At 42.8% G+C, this 18,160-nt stretch overlaps 1 protein-coding gene across 3 annotated transcripts; it reads right to left on the minus strand.

The window, feature by feature from the left end:
* Window positions 1-405: 405 nt before the first annotated feature.
* LOC112070129 (uncharacterized) lies at window positions 406-17,496 on the minus strand. Of its 3 annotated transcripts, none has more exons than XM_024137549.2 (9): window positions 17,107-17,496; window positions 16,294-16,324; window positions 9,709-9,795; window positions 8,231-8,357; window positions 3,989-4,128; window positions 2,622-2,803; window positions 2,395-2,521; window positions 1,625-1,651; window positions 406-1,085 (listed from the first exon to the last, which is right to left on the minus strand). In XM_024137549.2, the coding sequence occupies exons 1-9, from the start codon at window positions 17,257-17,259 to the stop codon at window positions 880-882; spliced, it is 1,080 nt and encodes a 359-aa protein (XP_023993317.1). In that variant the 5' UTR covers window positions 17,260-17,496; the 3' UTR covers window positions 406-879. The 3 variants fall into 3 exon arrangements, with proteins under 3 accessions (XP_023993317.1, XP_023993315.1, XP_023993316.1); XM_024137547.2 differs by lacking the exon at window positions 17,107-17,496 and adding an exon at window positions 16,617-16,869; XM_024137548.2 differs by lacking the exons at window positions 1,625-1,651; window positions 17,107-17,496 and adding an exon at window positions 16,617-16,861.
* Between the last annotated feature and the right edge of the window lie 664 nt (window positions 17,497-18,160).

Consider the following 18,160-nt stretch of genomic DNA (forward strand, 5'->3'; position numbering starts at 1 on the left):
TAGCATTTACCAAGAGGTACACTGTCATAATCACTCATTGAATTTGAGTACATTCCCAGGAAAGAGAGCATTCATATTATTGTGCTGAAGTTGTCATCTTTGTCCAACTGGGATCACAACATTTATCTGACCTAAAAATGGTCAGACTACAGTATTTATGCTGTAAAAGAAAGATGGCTTTGTCAATCAATTTGCTAGATCAACCTGGCACTGTGAATTGAAGCAGTCCTGTGTCTGTTTTAGAAATCCTTTTTAAAAGGTGGTCACATTGTGCTCGACTCAATCCATAATCCTTATTTTAGACAGTAAGGGTGTTTTTTGCCAATTTAAAGCAGTTTTCACATTTTCTACATTCAATTATGTGCAATAACAAGGCGTAATATTGTGATAGTCCTTACTATACGGTATATACACATTCATATCTGTAGTAATCTTTTAAGTACACAAAATTACATACTGTAGTATTGTAATAAAATAAATACAATTGATTTTGCATTCCATTAAACATTTACTCACATACAATAGATGGCATCAAGAATGGAAAATGTAAATAATTGTAGCAATTAAATGAGCATAATCAGTGAGCGTCAACATTGCTGATGTGCAAAACATCTTATCGACAAAACAAACATGGCTGCATACCACCAGTGTACAGGCATGGAGGATACGTACTGTATCTCTGAGATTACACATTTCTCCATATATGGGTGTGAGCGTAGCAGTAGGGGTGCACATCTCAACACCATAGATAGATAGATAGTCAGTGTGTATGACTGAGGTGTGCTCGTAGACCAAGCTGGGTAAGGACACCTTAAGGGACATGTAGTGAGGAAGAGAGTGAATTCAGTGCTCCACGTCTCCCCCTTTGGTGGCTCCCAGTCACTGCATGGTTAGCCAGATCCAGCAGCCCCACAGCAGCTGTTTCATGTGTATCAGATAGACAGCCAGTGAGGCCTCCAGCTCCTCACACACACGCTGTGGGCGCCGGCGGTCCGTGCTGTACATGACCACGCCCAGCAGTGACATCAGCAAGAACAAGCAGGTGAACAGGGCCAGGTGGGGGCGTGGCGGTGACGTGTCATAGGCTGTGAACCAAAAGAGACCAACAACAAACTGTTGAATGATTTATGAATTGCAATGGCTCATCCAGTCTGCCCGCTCAGGTGTGAGGGGCATGGCATCTTCCTGATTCCAAAATAAATTTTCTCCACCCATTGTAGCTAGAGGCCTGCTTTTTTTGTGTTTTTGGTTATGGCTCTTTGCTAACTGTATAAAAAGTTCCATACACCAGATACTGGACTGGAATATGCAATATCAACAGTGGATACAAATGGGCCAGTTAATTTTGCGTGCCCCGGTGGGTGAAGATTTCACTTAATGTGCAAACTTCTCCCACCTGGGGCAACGGGCCATGCAAAACGAACTCACTGGAGGGAGGAAAACCCATGCATCACAGTACAATATTAAAATGTCTATGATGGCATATTTTCACATGAATCACGACACAACAGTATTCCATAAACAGGTTTACTATAACAAGTCAGTAATGACCAGTCAGTGAGGGTGACACTTGCTTCATGCTCTTAGTAAGTTAATAATTGGGACCACTCTCAGACAGACTTACCAACTAAACAGTCATAGTATGGAACGTCTGCGAAACCGATAGATAATAAACAAGTAAATAACAGCTTCATATTGCACCTAGACATCTAGCTGCAGCCACAGTACACACATGCCTGGTGGCGTACAGCTACAATGGATGGCTGCACGGAATTAGCCATCTCTGTGTCACAGATTGTATGCTGACTCATTTGCATGCATAATTCATCAGGAAGTGTAAATCACTTGAACATGTTTGTTCTTTTTCTAAATTCAGCATTGCATTAAATACTACAGTATCCTCAAGGGACAGTGTTTTACGATCTAATCACAGGATTTTACTGTATCTTGTTCATTTTCTTTTACAGCTACGCCATAACAATTCCTTCCCCTTTGTGAGGTACATTGGCCCATAGAGAATGAGGAGAACAGTAGATTTAGCAGTATATCTCACCAATATATTACTAAGAATTGTTTTATACATTTTGATATAGTGAGTGTTTAACTCCCCAAACCCAGTGTAATAGAGCTGAGTCAGTCCAATGATAAATGTGTTTCTTGTTTCTGCAGACCAGAGCCTCCGAGTGCAGTAAAGAAGTCAGAGTGATTGGGTAGAGGTGAAAATGCACCAGAGGGTAACCCTCTCCATCAGCTATAGTCTGACACACACGCTTTATCTCTCCTCGGCTCGTTACATGCACTGAATGGGCCCAGACTTTTAAAGTTAGGACAGGTCTTGTCCTCATGGCCTCCCTATGTTTGGTATTTGATCTCTTATCCGGCTGTGTCTCTCACCATGCACAGTGGTCTCAGGCTCCCGGAACCGGACCCGTCGCTCGCCTTTCCGTCTGTGGCTGGGCTCCGAGTCTGATCCTGAGACAGACCTCTTCAGTATGGACGTAGGAATTTTACCGTTGGTGACCTGAGGAGTGGGTGAGATATCATTAGAAGTGAGGACACAATGGACACCAGTTTTAAGTACATTGACTGGGAAAAAAAGGTAGTCTTAGCGAAAGTGTCACCTTTGGTTTTGGTGTATCATCCTGTGTACTGGGGTCTTTCCTGTGCCAGACCTCGGAGTGTTTCTCCCGATGGGAATGGGAATGAGTGTGGGAATGGGGAAGACCGTTGTTGAGTTTGTCTCTGAAGGACTCGGCAGCAGCAAACCTCTTGGACAGCACTGACACACACTGGCCCAGGGAGTCTAAGGAGTTAACCATGAGTAAACATTAGTCTCTAACTGTCAATGGAACCTGGAGTCAAGGTACAAGTAAACATGCAGACAAATACTGGGTAGATAGAGCTGAAGATGAAAGTTCAAAATACAAAACAAACATTTTTGTGTTGACTCCATCATGGCCATGTACACAGTTACAAAGCAATACACTAGCTTTGTGTTATGATAGCTGTGCAATAGAATGAATAAACAACATGTAGATGGCCCAACTATCAATAAAGGAATTTATAGGAGGCGTGCAGCACACACCCATAATGACATCTCCATGACAGCGATTTTAAGTCACAGAGAAATCACGCTTTGTGTATGAAACTAAGTTAAGGTTACACAGAGAGAAAACAGAGTAATTTGAATGAAACGTGTACCCTGACAGTGACCTGGATTACATTGCAAAGACAAACTGTGTTCTTGCTTCAACTGTTCTCTGTATTTATTTACAGATCTATTTTACCTAGGATATGACCAAGAAGGTCAACCGGAATGAATAACAACGTACAATGTGAACTGTTGTCTTAGCAACCCAGGTTCTACATAACCTGCTTTACTGAGCACCCTAGTCTGTGAAAGCTGACTCAACAGTTGATCTTAACATCTAGGGCACATTTTACCCAATGAAGACCTCTCTTCCCTAAAAATGTCACCTTTGGGAAATAATAGAAAATGCATCTTCCTCTTCATGCAAGCGAAGCATGAGCACAACATTACAGTGGCCTCAAACTGTCAAAGTATTTTATGTTCAGCTCTATATAAAACCACTTTGATGTCCAACAGCACAGTGAGTGTGTTATTTAATTGAACATTTCCTTGAGCTGACATCGTACAGTACGAAGGTTAATTGGAATTCTGTATGCCACTTACAGTGCAGTGTGTGAGCTGAAGCAAGGTGGATGTTCTTGGGCTTGTCATGCCACTGGAGAGTGCTTTGTGTTAACGTGGTGACAAGGTCTACACTACATCACCTCTCAGTGTACAGTGTACATTTTTAACCACAAACTATCAAATATAAAACTCTTCGTCTGCCTGTGTGCTGTAAGGAAGGCTTGTCTGTCATACTGACAGTACAGTACATGCTATCACACTCAGCCACACTCATGACCAATTCAATATGTCTATGGCTTTTCTGTCTTTACTCAGCATGGCTATGGCTTTTACCTGAGTATTCTGTCTTGCCGATCTCTGCGTAGACGGTGGCCAGCAGCTCCAGACTCCTGTCTGTGATCGGGTGGTCGTTGCCAAAGGCCCTCTGATGGATCTTAGTGGCTTTCCCACTGTACTCTAAAGCAAGATGAGGTCTGAAAGACAAAGGACAGGAACACATAGATAAGTAACATTTTATGGATTATTTTTGTATCAGTAGTAGTTTGTATCAGTAGTATCAGTAGATTATTTTTGTATCAGTAGTAGTTTGTATCAGTAGATTATTTTTGTATCAGTAGTAGTTTGTATCAGTAGTATCAGTAGATTATTTTTGTATCAGTATGCTCATAATACTTGAACTAGAAAAAGCAGTTCATGTCATTCCAAAGAATCAACCTGGGCTTGGATTCGGGCTGAAATATATATTTTCTGGCACCCTTGGTTAATTTAATCCCATAAATAAATCCTTTCAGGGAGCACAACAATGGCTGACCTTAATCAAGCTTAGTGGGACGGGCTGCATTGTCAGGTGTGAGGATCGATGTCGGTGTTTGAAGCAGAGCAGCATGACAAATCCAAACACACGTGGGCTGAGCTGTGATTAGATTTGGAGCAACGAGGCTGGGCCGACAGGGCTGTGGGCTCAGGGCCAAAGACCCAACCTTATGAAGCCAGTGGAAACGTCCAGGGCCTGCCAACTGCCAAGCGGCTGCCCTCATCCTGGCTCCAGGGTGAATTACAAATGCCATGGCCTCCACAGGTTGGTTTACTCTGCACCCTTCCATGGCTATCCCCCTCTGGAACAGAGTTAGGTGGGCATAGCATGGCATGACAAATTCCAACTCTGCTGCGCTCTCTGTATCTGTATCTGCCAGCGGGTAACACCACACAAGGTCATTCATCACCCTCATGTGTGGCCATAGATGAGAGGAAGCCCCGTTTAGTGTGGCAGATTTCAGGATCGCTGTTCCAAAACCATTATTCCCTTCAATTAGTAATGGCCAGGTGTCCTTTTGCACTGTTTAGAATGTCCTTTGAGGACATCCTATCGCCAAAGTACAGAGAAGCCCTTCAACGGCCGAAGAACTTCCTGCCACAGCGTTGAAAGATTCAGGAAGCACCACAAGAGAAGATGGGGGCTGGCGACTACGACATCCCGTTATATTAGTCCAAAAGAAGTTCCTGTCCATCTCTTCCAGTTATCTCTTATTAGATCACAAATTCTAGCTAGGTGGCTAAGTGGCTAACGTTAGCTAGTCTAGGGGTTAGGGTAAGAGGTTAGGGTTAAAGTTAGGGTTAAGTTTAGGAGTTAGGTTAAAGGGTTAAGGTTAGGTTTACGGGTAGGGTTAGCTAATAGGGTTAAGTGTTAAGTAACAAGTACTTGCAACGTAGCTAAAAGGTAGTAAGTAGTAAAACAGTTGCTAATTAGCTAAAATGCTAAAGTTGTCCCTGATGAGATTCGAACTCGCAACCTTTGGGTTATACGCCGATCAATCCACCCACTTAATTTTTGCCTTAAGTAACCATCTGTCTTATCTAACCATTCCAATCATAAAATATATTTACATTTACATTTACTATGTTACTATGTCTAGTCTATGAGACCATTGTGCTGGAGACCCAAAACCAAAAGTATAGTACAAGAATGAGGTCAAACAGCAGAAACGAACTAGTGCTAGTCATTGTTTGCCCAGAAACCCAAGGCCCTGGGTATAGCCATAAACAATCTCTACAATCTGCTTGTCCTTGTTTGCCCAGAAACCCAAGACCCTGGGTACAGCCATAAACAATCTCTACAATCTCATTCAAGATTAACTAGCTTCGTCACTTTATCCAACCATCACACCCCTCTCCCTATGCACCTGTCCCCCCCTTCCACCCTCTCAAGACAATCAGGCTTAATGCTTTAATCCTCCAACCAATGACAACATGGGCAAATAAATGTTGATGTTACTGTCTCAGAGTAGCCCTGCATCAAGGACCAGATCACTGTGTTCTGGTAACATTAGATATGGTGGCCCTTTTCTCCAAGTGAAATCAACCCGGTGGTTTTTGCATTGGGGCCACGGATGCAAACACTTATTCCTGCACTTGTTTATTGGATGAGGAAATGTCCATCCTGATGACATATGTTCAAAGCATTATAAAGATATAATCCGTCTTTCACTAACAATCAGAGGGAGGGGCAATGTGTTACTGAGTTCAATCAACTGAAGATGTGAGACAATCTACGGTTTAAATACGGTACATTTCTGTTAGAAATAAGAAAAGAAAAGCTAACAATTTTGGAGACAGTTCCACCACATAGACAGTTCAGAAATTTTCTATTTAAACAATGCAAACAATGTCTCTGTGAGATAACCTCTGGCACAATAATATCACTGTTAATCACCTTTTAAAGATATTATACTCTCATATACAGCCTTTGAAAAGTAAAAAGAGCTAGACTGAGTATCAAAATACACAGCATAAATATAACTACAGCCTTTTTTTTGCCACTATACCCCTCAAACTCAACTCTGGACCTTGAAGCCAGTTCCGCTGCATTTATTCATTGTTCCCCTCTAATCAGGGACTGATTTAGACCTGGGACACCAGGTGGGTGCAATTATCAGGTATAACAGAAAACCAGCAGGTTCCTGACCTAGTAGGGTAATAGTTGAATACCCCTGGTCAATACTGTATATTATACGATCTATACTGAGTGGACAAAACATTAGAAGCACCTTCCTAATATTGAATTGCACCCTCTTTTGCCCTCAGAACAGCCTCAATTCGTCGGGGCATTGACACTGCAAGGTGTCCAAAGCGTTCCACAGGGATGCTGGCCCATATTGACTCCAATGCTTCCCACAGTTGTGTCAAGTTGGCTTAATGTCCTTTGGATGGTGGACACACAGGAAACGGTTGAGCATGAAAATCCCAGCAGCAACCATTCTGGCACCTATTACTGGCACCTATTACCATACCCTGTTGAAAGGCACTTAAATCTTAAATCACCCTCTGAATGGCACACACATACAATCCATGTCTCAGTTGTTTAAGGGCTTATAAATCCTTCTTGAACCTGTCTCATCCCCTTCATCTACTTTGATTGAAGTGGATTTAATAGATGACATCAATAAGGGATTATAGCTTTCACCTGGATTCACCTGGTCAGTGTATGTGATGGAAAGAGCAGGTGTTGTTAATGTTTTGTACACTCAGTTTATACCAGTGGTGTAAAGTACTTAAGCATAAATACTTTAAAGTACTACTTACGTCGTTTTTTGGGGTATCTGTACTTCACTTTACTATTTGTAATTTGACAACTTTTACTTTGACTTCACTACATTCCTAAAGAAAATTATGTACTTTTTACTCCATATGTTTTTCCTGAAACCCAAAAGTACTCATCACGTTTTGAATGCATAGCAGGACAGAAAGGGTCCAATTCACACACTTATCAAGAGAACATCCCTGGTCATCCGTATTGCCTATGGTCTGGCGGACTCACTAAACACAAATGCTTAGTTTTTAAATGATATCTGAGTGTTGGCATGTGCCCCTGGTTATCCGTAAATTTAAAAAACAAGAGAATTGTGCCGTCTAGTTCGCTTAATATAAGGATTTATTTTATTATTCATACTTTTACTCTTACTTTTGATACTTAAGTATATTTAAAACCAAATACTTTTAGACTTTTACTCAAGTATTATTTTACTGGGTGACTTAAGTCATTTTCTATTAAAGTATCTTTACTTTTACTCAAGTATGACAATTGGGTACTTTTCCACCACTGGTGTATACTAATATATGCGGAATTGGACAATTATTAATATACACAATTACATTATTGATATTAAAAATGTAATGAGCGATATAAAAACTAAAAACAATTATATTAAAGATTGAATTATCGATATAAAAAATGCAGTTCCTAATGTTTTGTACACTCAGTGTATAACAGGCATTTTAACAAGATAATTCTCTACTTGTTCATCCCATCCTTACTTGAAACCCAGTATAGACCAACAAAAGTACAGAAAGGTCAGCAGAACAGAAACAGCTAGACATCTTTTTTAATGAGAGGAAAACCAACAGTACTAAGCAACACTGTCCTTATTGCAAGTGAGGACATTTTGTGTTCTACTTGTTCACTGGGCCCAGAGAGCCTTTAGACACACAGAACACATAATAAATTAGCCTCTTTTTAATTACATACAGTACTGTAACACACAGCGGAAACAGCCTTTCACGTTATTCATCTCTACGCACCTTTTACTCACGATGCAGAGCTGGGCTAGCTGCTCCAGGTGCTGTGCCTGGGAGGCGTGATCCGATAGCTCCTCTGAGGATGCCCATCCTGTCCCCGTCGAGCCCAGCAAAGCCTCCTCCTGGGGGCCTGTTACACACACACAGGTCATGTAATCAGACGCAGTCAGCTGCCCGCTAATGTCTGTCTCTATCCTTCTCTTTCCCACGCTCTATCCCTCTCTCTCTTTCTATCCCTCTAACTCCCTCTCGCTCTGTCTCTGTCTCTCTCCACAGCAAGTAAACAGAATCCAAAAGACTGGCGACGTGGTCTCTGGCAGGGCTGGCAGTGTGGAGATGAGAGTGGAGTTTGAACAGCAGGGTACAGTGGAGCCAACAGGATAGTGAGCAGGGGAGCAGAGGTAAGAGGGCAGGGAGAAGATACTGTGAGTCAAAACAGAACACTCACCACGCCCACAAGAGCAGTGACACAGCTACCAGCTTACACAGGCAAATACACAACTGACCTGACCCTGTTGGGAGTGGAGATTAGCCTACATAGAAACATTTACAGCCTAATGTTACAGAGAGGTAAACAGAAAAGTAAAGTGGTTCAGAAATGGCAATAAGTGGACGGAAACTTTGAACAGGATGAGGTAAAAGAAAGAATAGGAAATAGGGTAGGTCCAATATCTTTGACGGAGAATGAGAGAATGTGAAAATGGGCAAAGGTTTGAACAGGAGATTGAAGAGAGAGAGAGACAGAAGGTTGGTGGAGTGATTGTGATGCCAGAAGCAGAGAAGCAGGCACAGTGCTGAATCAGGGGCCTCAGTATTCCATGGCGCCACACAACTCTTTATGAGATAATGCCTAGCATGGCCATTAGTCTTCCCTGTCTGTCTCATAACTCCTGCTACCTCCGGCCCACGCAACACTGAGCTGCTGCAGCATCAGCAGCCTCCCGGCAGACAGATAGACATCTGCCTCTTGGCAGACAGACAGCAGCCTCCCGGGCAGACAGACAGGGAACAGCCTCTTGGCAGACAAACTAAGAGCAGCCTCCTGTCAGACAGGCAGAGAAAGAGAGACAGAAAGACAGAGATGAATGCAGACGTCTGCAGAGGAGAGGCAGCAGGTGACCGATGACTGGACACTTGAGGTGAACACTGTCTCAGAGCTATGCTATGTTTACAGCAAATAAAGATGGACCGAGGTTAAATGAATCACATGGTGCCTGTTGGGCTGTAAGGAATACGCCAGGCTCTCTGTTGGAGGTTTGTTTCTCTATTGTACAGAATCACACATTGCTCACTGGTATCAATTCAGATTTGTATATAACAAAAAGCAGGTAAATCCCCCCACTGTATATCATACTGTATACCGCAAAGTTGGCTCCTAGCAATTGCATTTCCTTGGGTACCATTACGACACTCCCTAATCACCAAGTTAGAGTGATAATACCCCCTTAATGCCCCCATGGTATAGATCTAAATGTACTTGCCTGTGCTCCCCTGAACAGCAGTGAGCTCGATCAGAGCAACCTCATAGAACATCTTCTCAGCCTGAATGAACTGCAGGGCCTTGCTGTCTGTTTATATAGGTGAAGGATCAGTTGTCTCAGGGATTAAGTCAGTTGTTGAAGTCAGAAACAGTGCTGTCGCCAGGCTCAACTGCAATGTGTTGTTGTTTTAAATGGCTCCTGAACGTGACCTCAGCAAGTAACAAGCTCATCACCAATATTCTAAACAGACAAGCAACTGTAATCATAGATTCCAACATTCTAAACAGACAAGCAACTGTAATCATAGATTCCAACATTCTAAACAGACAAGCAACTGTAATCATAGATTCCAACATTCTAAACAGACAAGCAACTGTAATCATAGATTCCAACATTCTAAACAGACAAGCAACTGTAATCATAGATTCCAACATTCTAAACAGACAAGCAACTGTAATCATAGATTCCAACATTCTAAATAGACAAGCAACTGTAATCATAGATTGCAACATTCTAAACAGGCAAGCGACTGTAATCATAGATTCCAAGATTCTCTGTGAAGGCCTGATCTATAATAATCTGGACAGTCCCTTGTTTGTCCATGTTGATGTGCCAGAGTCTCTTGTATCTGATTCCATAATAACACACTAAATATGTGTTTTCCCTAAATATAGACTCAGGAGCCAAGTTTGTTCACTTTGTCAAAGGCATTCTGCATACTGAAATAAATGCATCCCTTTGTAAGTCAACACCATTTACACTTGGCAAGGAAAATGTGCCTAAAATAAACACAGACATACAGCCCTGCATAAACGGCCTACTTAAAAGCAGGAGCTCTCTGTTGCACGTGAGACCAGCCTTTGCTTGGTTCTATTTCTGAATTGTTGTGTGTGACCTATTGACTTCTGTTAAAGTAGCACAGATACAAATTAAAGCTTTTTTTAAAGTATGTGTCATATACAGTGAATACAGGCCACCAGAATGTTGGTTACAGCTTTTTACCTCTGTCAGAGCTGAAAAACAAAACAATGATTTGACCTGGATCTGAAAAACACAGCAGCTGGTCTCACTCATGGTGTCGCTAAGAAAGAGTCCTCTGCTTGCACCACTCCCTTGAGCCAAGTTTTAAGGGCACATGTAAGCCTGCTCTTTCGACAACATAACAAAATGGTAGCCTATAAAGACAGTAGCCTATAAATCCCGATCATAACTGTCCATGTGAAAGGAAAGAGGCTAACTTTTATGACTACACAGTAAAATCGCAAGAGTTAATTCAACTCGTATGGAGTCAAATGTAATGGAGTTTATATGGTCCCACCCCCATTTTGTGTTAAAACTACTCTGGTCATGGTGTTGATATTTTTGGGGTTAAAACTTCACTAAATGGAGTAAAATCAAACTCACAGAGAGTTGCTTAAATGTAACTCCAATTGCCATTTTAGACTTTGTGTTGTTTTGAATAAACAATCAACTCCAGAAGAGTACATTTCTCTTTCAGTTTACTTCCTTTGAGTTATAATTGTCTAAAGCCTTATTTGAGTATTTCTAAAATGTGTCACAATATGGTGCTTTGCAACGTGATCTCCTCCCCTTCGTCTCTAGACTGATTGAAGTGGACTTAACAAGTGACATCAATAAGGGATCATAGCTTTCACCTGGATTCAGCTGGTCAGTCTGTCATGGAAAATTCCTAACGTTTTGTACACTCAGTGTATATATGTATTTTAACCCATAATGTTTGAATTTAAGTTGTTTAAAAACTAAATTTTTTCATAATGTCAGTAATCAAGTTTAAGATATATAACTTTCAAAATATAGAAATACAGTTGGTATGGTGCATTTTGCAACGCATTTCTTGGCTTAATACTGCATACCGTTGTTTCAAGTTCTGTCTTTGCATTGTCATCAACTCCAATTCGGCTGGGTGCACAGAATATACTCATTCTAGTCTATTGTGGATTGATACTACAGTTTATGAAATGTCATAGGCTACAGTCATGAGTAATACAACAGTAAAAAAACATCAAAGCTGTGTTCGAATACTCATACTAACTGCACTAACGGTACTATTTATGACATAAATTGAGTATGTAGGATGTTTATTGGTCATAGTATAGATATTGTTAGTATGCCAAAAGTTCCCGGATGTCGTACTAAATTCTCCAAAATACACTACCGTTCAAAAATATGGGGTCACTTAGAAATGTCCTTGTTTTCCATGAAAACATACATGAAATGAGTTGAAAATGAATAGGAAATATAGTCAACACTGTAGCCTATGACATTTCATAAACTGTAGTATCAATCCACAATAGACGGCAACGGAGCAGGCACGAGAGGCAGCCCCCAAATTTTTGGGGGGGTGGCACACGGGGAGATTGGCTGAGTCAGGTTGGAGACCTGAACCAACTCGCCGTGCTTACCAGAAGGAGCGTAGTACTGGTCAGGCACCGTGATATGCGGTGGAGCGCACGGTGTCTCCAGTGCGCGTTCATAGCCCGGTGCGCTACATTCCAGCTCCCCGCATTGGACGGGCTGGAGTGAGCATCCAGCCAGGACAGAAGGTGCCGGTGCGCTGAACCAGAAGGTGCCGGTTCAGCGCATCTGGCCTCCAGTGCGTCTCCACGGCCCAGGATATCCGGGGCCAGTCCGGGGCCCGCAATGAGCGTGCCCAGTCCGGGGCCTCCAGTCGACGGTCTCCAGTCCGGAGCCTCCAGCGACGGTCTCCAGTCCGGAGCCTCCAGCGACGGTCCCCAGTCCGGAGCCTCCAGCGACGGTCCCCAGTCCGGAGCCTCCAGCGACGGTCCCCAGTCCGGGGCCCGCAACGAGGGTTACCAGTCCGGGGCCCGCAACGAGGGACCCCAGTCCGGGGTTGGCGACGAAGGTCCCCGCACCAGAGGTGCCACCAAAGTGGGGTGCGCTCGCTTAATGGCAGCCGAAAATGAAGCCCTATAGCTCGTATATAAAAGCCCGGCTGAGGTAGACATATTGGGCTGATGACAGACAGTTGTGGGTTAACTCCAGGGTTTACTGGGCCACTGATGTAATGACTGTTGATGGTCATTACAGACACAGCACTTTTCACAGGTCAATAAATCAGATGTCTGGAGATGCGTTCACGACTAATAGATTCAGTATGGATTACCAAACAGATATAACTGCATTGTATTTCCTGGCATATTAACTGTACCCACTCAATTCATCTCTTTACTTTTTCATGAAAAAGCATTCAATACAACGTCATGCCTCAAGCAAGTTACAGAAATCAGCCCAAAGTGAAATGTGCAATCTGAAATTAATGTGCTTTGAAATTTCTTTAAATCCTTTAATTCATGGCCACTTGCTCATCTGGGCCAGGGGCGCTTCAATTAGGTCAGGTGGAAATGTCTGACAGATCTCCACTCATTAAAATGAGGAAATCGCCATCGCCCGATCTCGTTGCTTTCTCTTCCTTAACTCCGTCTAATCCAGACGTTCTGTGCGTCCATGAATCCACACTACCCAGTAAATATACCATTTTATGGTTAAAGGAATTCCTGCCTCAGTCTCATCCATTCCTCTGTCACCTGACCCGTGACCTGTTCACCTTCACTGTCAGTCATCCTACCTGTCCAGCTTCCCACACAGATTCCACTAATCTTTCAAAATTATTTGAGAGTGAAATTGAATTGACAGATGAGTACACTTTCCATGGAAGAAATGTCAATAAACAAAAGTGGAGCCAAGATGGCTTTTGGCCAGAGGGACAGAGGTCACTTCTGAATTCTGGCAGCTCTGAGAAGAATTTCAGCAACAGGGAGTTATTATTCTGGCATTAGATGCTGAGTTGATGCTATGGAGTCTGTGCTTGTGAATCTATGAGTTTCCATCAGTCAGCTAGATTAGTCTGTCTTCACCTCCCTCACTCCCCTGAGAACCTCCCCTAATACAGTTGAAGTCCGAAGTTTACATACACCTTAGCCAAATACATTTAAACACAGTTTTTCACAATTCCTGACATTTAATCCGAGTAAAAATTCCCTGTTTTAGGTCAGTTAGGATCACCACTTTATTTTAAGAATGTGAAAAGTCAGAATAATAGTACAGAGAATGATTTATTTAAGCTTTTATTTCTTTCATCACATTCAGAAGTTTACATACACTCAATTAGTATTTGGTAGCATTGCCTTTAAATTGTTTAACTTGGGTCAAACATTTCAGGTAGCCTTACACAAGCTTCCCACAATAAATTGGGTGGATGTTGGCCCATTCCTCCTTACAGAGCTGGTGTAACTGAGTCAGGTTTGTAGGCCTCCTTGCTCGCACACGCTTTTTCAGTTCTGCCCACAAATTTTCTATAGGATTGAGGTCAGGGCTTTGTGATGGCCATTCCAATACCTTGACTTTGTTGTCCTTAAGCCATTTTGCCTCAACTTTGGAAGTATGCTTGGGGTCATTGTCCAGTTGGAAGACCCATTTGCGACCAAGCTTTAACTTCTTGACTGATGTTGCTTCAATATATCCACATAATTTTCCATCCTCATGATGCCATCTATTTTGTGAAATGCACCAGTCCCTCCTGCAGCAAAGCAGCCCCACCACATAATGCTGCCACCCCCGTGCTTTATGGTTGGGATGGTGTTCTTCAGCTTGCAAGTGTCCCCCTTTTTCGTCGAAACATAACGATGGTCATTATGGCCAAATAGTTCTATTTTTGTTTCATCAGACCAGAGGACATTTCTCCAAAAAGTATGATCTTTGTCCCCATGTGCAGTTGCAAACCGTAGTCTGGATTTTTTATGGCGGTTTTGGAGCGGTGGCTTCTTCCTTGCTGAGCAGCCTTTCAGGTTATGTAGATATAGGACTAGTTTTATTGTGGATATAGATACTTTTGTACCTGTTTCCTCCAGCAAGATCCTTTGCTGTTGTTCTGGGATTGATTTGCACTTTTCGCACCAAAGTACGTTCATCTATAGCAGACAGAAGGCGTCTCCTTCCTGAGCGGTATGACGGATGCTTGGTCCCATGGTGTTTATACTTGCGTACTATTGTTTGTACAGATGAACGTGGTACCTTCAGGCGTTTGGAAATTGCTCCCAAGGATGAACCAGACTTGTAGAGGTCTACAATTTTTTTTCTGAGGTCTTGGCTGATTTCTTTTCATTTTCTCAAGTAAAGAGGCACTGAGTTTGAAGGTAGGCCTTGAAATACATCCACAGGTACACCTCCAATTGACTCAAATTATGTCAATTAGCCTATCAGAAGCTTCTAAAGCCATCACAATTTTCTGGAATTTTCCAAGCTGTTTAAAGGCACAGTCAACTTAGTGTATGTAAACTTCTGACCCACTGGAATTGTGATACAGCGAATTAAGTGAAATAATCTGTCTGTAAACAATTGTTGGAAAAGTTGGCAAGTCGGTAGATGACCTAACCGACTTGCCAGAACTATAGTTTGTTAATTAACAAGAAATTTGTGGAGGGGTTGAGAAATTAGTTTGAATGACTCCAACCTAGTGTATGTAAACTTCCGACTTCAACTGTACAACCCAGAGAGCATTGTTCAACTCTGGCTCTGCACAACCACATGACTATCCTGTTTTAATTTGTCTTCAGGGACCAGGGACTCTAACTGACTCTGTCATGTATCCAACTATTCTGGCCTGTTCTCCGTGTCGACAAAAATACATGTCTGGATCATACTGAGTTTCACATAAAGTTCCATAATAACAACTCAAATGACTTTGTGAATGAATAAAACGATCTACTTTAAATGATTACAGTGTTAATGATATACTTGCTGTAGTCAGAGTAGCTCACATGGAGACAAAACCCATGACCTCTGCCTATAAAGTTTATATAATGTTACTGTTAACAATTCTGCCATAATTATTCATGATCCTATGTGTCTGGTTCATTTCCAAAGACAACCCTGCCATGACCGATGAGCCTCTTAACTAGATGAGTTCTGAGGACATGAGCAGACTATGAATAGCTCTATTGATGAAGTCAGCCCAGTAAATCAACCTATTTTGGGAGATGGGTTGTGAAGAGCTGGGTCTTGCTGAGGCAGAGAAGTTGAGCTGGCGTGTAAAGTGTTTCAGTGTCACAGTAACAGATAGGAGTGCCATGGGAAGAGGTTATAGATCCTGCAACACTACACCCATCTTATCTGAGCACTATACTGCACTGGCCTATAGTGGATAATGGCGGTGGTGGTGACACACAGCCACTGCAGAATACAGGTTCATTCGTTTTCTCATACTCTGTGTTGTGGGGAGATAAGCACTTACAAATCCTCTTAGGAGAAAGACACAGGGTTTGAGCCCTATTCAAAACCTTGAGCATTCTGGGACAAAGCCGTGATTATATTCTGGCCCAAGGACACTCTTTCTACAGTGCATTCTCTGTACAGTCAAATCACATTTTGTGCTGGAATTCACCATGCCCGCTGCCACCAAAATTGGAAACAATCTTTTGTTCGCCATTATACTCACAGGTGTAGGCTTTTCATGCAAAGATAGTACTAATAGTTCTCTGGAAGTGGGGGTCAGATAAGGGCTAGGGGTTTGGTTTCACAAGGCCTCCGTTGGTGTGTAAAGGATACAATTATTTTCGGAGATGAAGAGTTCAGCAATCTGTAATCACAGAGGAAAACACATATCAGGATTGTATGATATGAATACGGTACACAATGAATTTACTATCTGCATTCTACTCAGCTCACCATGTATGAGCCTTCTCAGTCCACTATTCTCATATCAGCTACTATATTGTGGTGAGGAATGGACAACTCCTCTCTGTCAGAACTGTAGGTAATACCGTGCTGACATACTGTATTATACACTATACATGGACCAGTTCAAACACTCTTATTCTTGCAGAGCAGATGACATATTTACAAGTTTGGCATTATGGCATATTACTTACATTCAAAAGAGCCATTTGACATTTTTCTGTCTGTTCTTGTGCTAGAGAGACAGACAGACTCCTTCTCTTCACCTTGTACCATGCACTGTCAACAGGAAACATGCTGATCCTGTGCTGTGAGTGGCAACATGACGTTTCACATTGGTGAAGGTTGTATTGGTATGTATAGTGTGACTTGTGTCTGTATAGTATATGGTAATGTACAGTATGAGTAACAGGCATACACACACTTCATTTGCGAATCAGTAAAAGTGTCAGTACTGTATGTTACAGTATGTATGGTATCAGTATTGTGGTGAGTGTGTTTTATGTCTGTGTGCTCATATGAATGTACACCACAAGTGTGTGCATTTGTCTGTTGACCCTGGACGTTTGTGTGTGCAAACATGCATCTACAGTATGCGTGTCTGTATTTTTGTGCGTGTATGTGCATGTATACATGTGTGTGGGAGAGTGAGTGATCATCCAGACATCAAGGTCGTTGGCTCACCTGATGCAGGCAGTTGGGCAGCGAGGTGAAGCTCTGCACGTGCCTCAACCCCAGCAGAGAGCTGAGGAAGCAGTGTAGGGCGGCCTGGTACTCCCCCTGCTGCTGGAGCTGCTGTCCCAGCTGAAACAGGCCCTCCCTCCCCCCGTTCAGCATCCCCAGTCCCAGCCAGAGGCAGAGCTGCCTCCCATCGGAGCTCCGCCAGCCAGGGACAAATGCTCCACTCCACCCAACTCCACTACAGCCCCAGAGCAGAGAGGATAAAAAAGAATGAAAACAGCCCTGAGATAAAAAAAATACAGCAGAGATAGGGTTTAGAAGAGCCAGACTACAGAACGGCTTCCTCTCAGTCTCATCTATCCACAGGAACTCAAGGGCAGGTGACGAGCTGAGCTAAAGAGCAAGCGGAGGCAGGCTGAGAGAGGCTCAGTGGCTGAGAGAAGACAGATCCACGCCCCTCCCTCTCCTCCCACGCTGCATCAGGAAAGGAGGAGAGGAAGTCAGAGGGGATTTGTTCACTGACTGGCAGAGCCCACGACCAATCACTGTTTTACTCACGTACAGTAGCCCAGCCAGCGTGTGTGAGCAGTCTCAGCAAGTAGGAAACGGAGCTGTCGACTGAGCACTGTGGCTGGCTTTCCCTCACTCCTTATGAAACCAAACTGCAGGGCTTTAAGCTTCTGCAAGGATTCACTACTGTGCACGTTTAATGTATTAGATTTGTTCATTTCATATAATTTCAGGATAAACTGACCTAAATTTGTCTAGTGCACTCGTACAGCAATTTTGTGCAAGTGTGAAAACATGTCAGAGTCGTGTGTATAGGTGGCAGGGAAGTCAGACGCAGGAGAGTCAAACGGAGTGTAAATGGAGTCTTTTAATATATGTCCACTTAACATGCTCCAAACACTAATATGTACATACATAAAATAAACATGGGTACGAGGACCCGTCGCGCACCTATACAACCAGAAACAACACTGACATAAAACAATCTCGGTGTAACGGCTCTCGTCGTTGGATGAAGGAGAGGACCAAAACGCAGCGCGGCTAGTGT

Source organism: Salvelinus sp. IW2-2015, unplaced genomic scaffold (genome assembly GCF_002910315.2).
Source record: "Salvelinus sp. IW2-2015 unplaced genomic scaffold, ASM291031v2 Un_scaffold1229, whole genome shotgun sequence".
In the NCBI taxonomy this organism is placed as follows: domain Eukaryota; kingdom Metazoa; phylum Chordata; class Actinopteri; order Salmoniformes; family Salmonidae; genus Salvelinus; species Salvelinus sp. IW2-2015.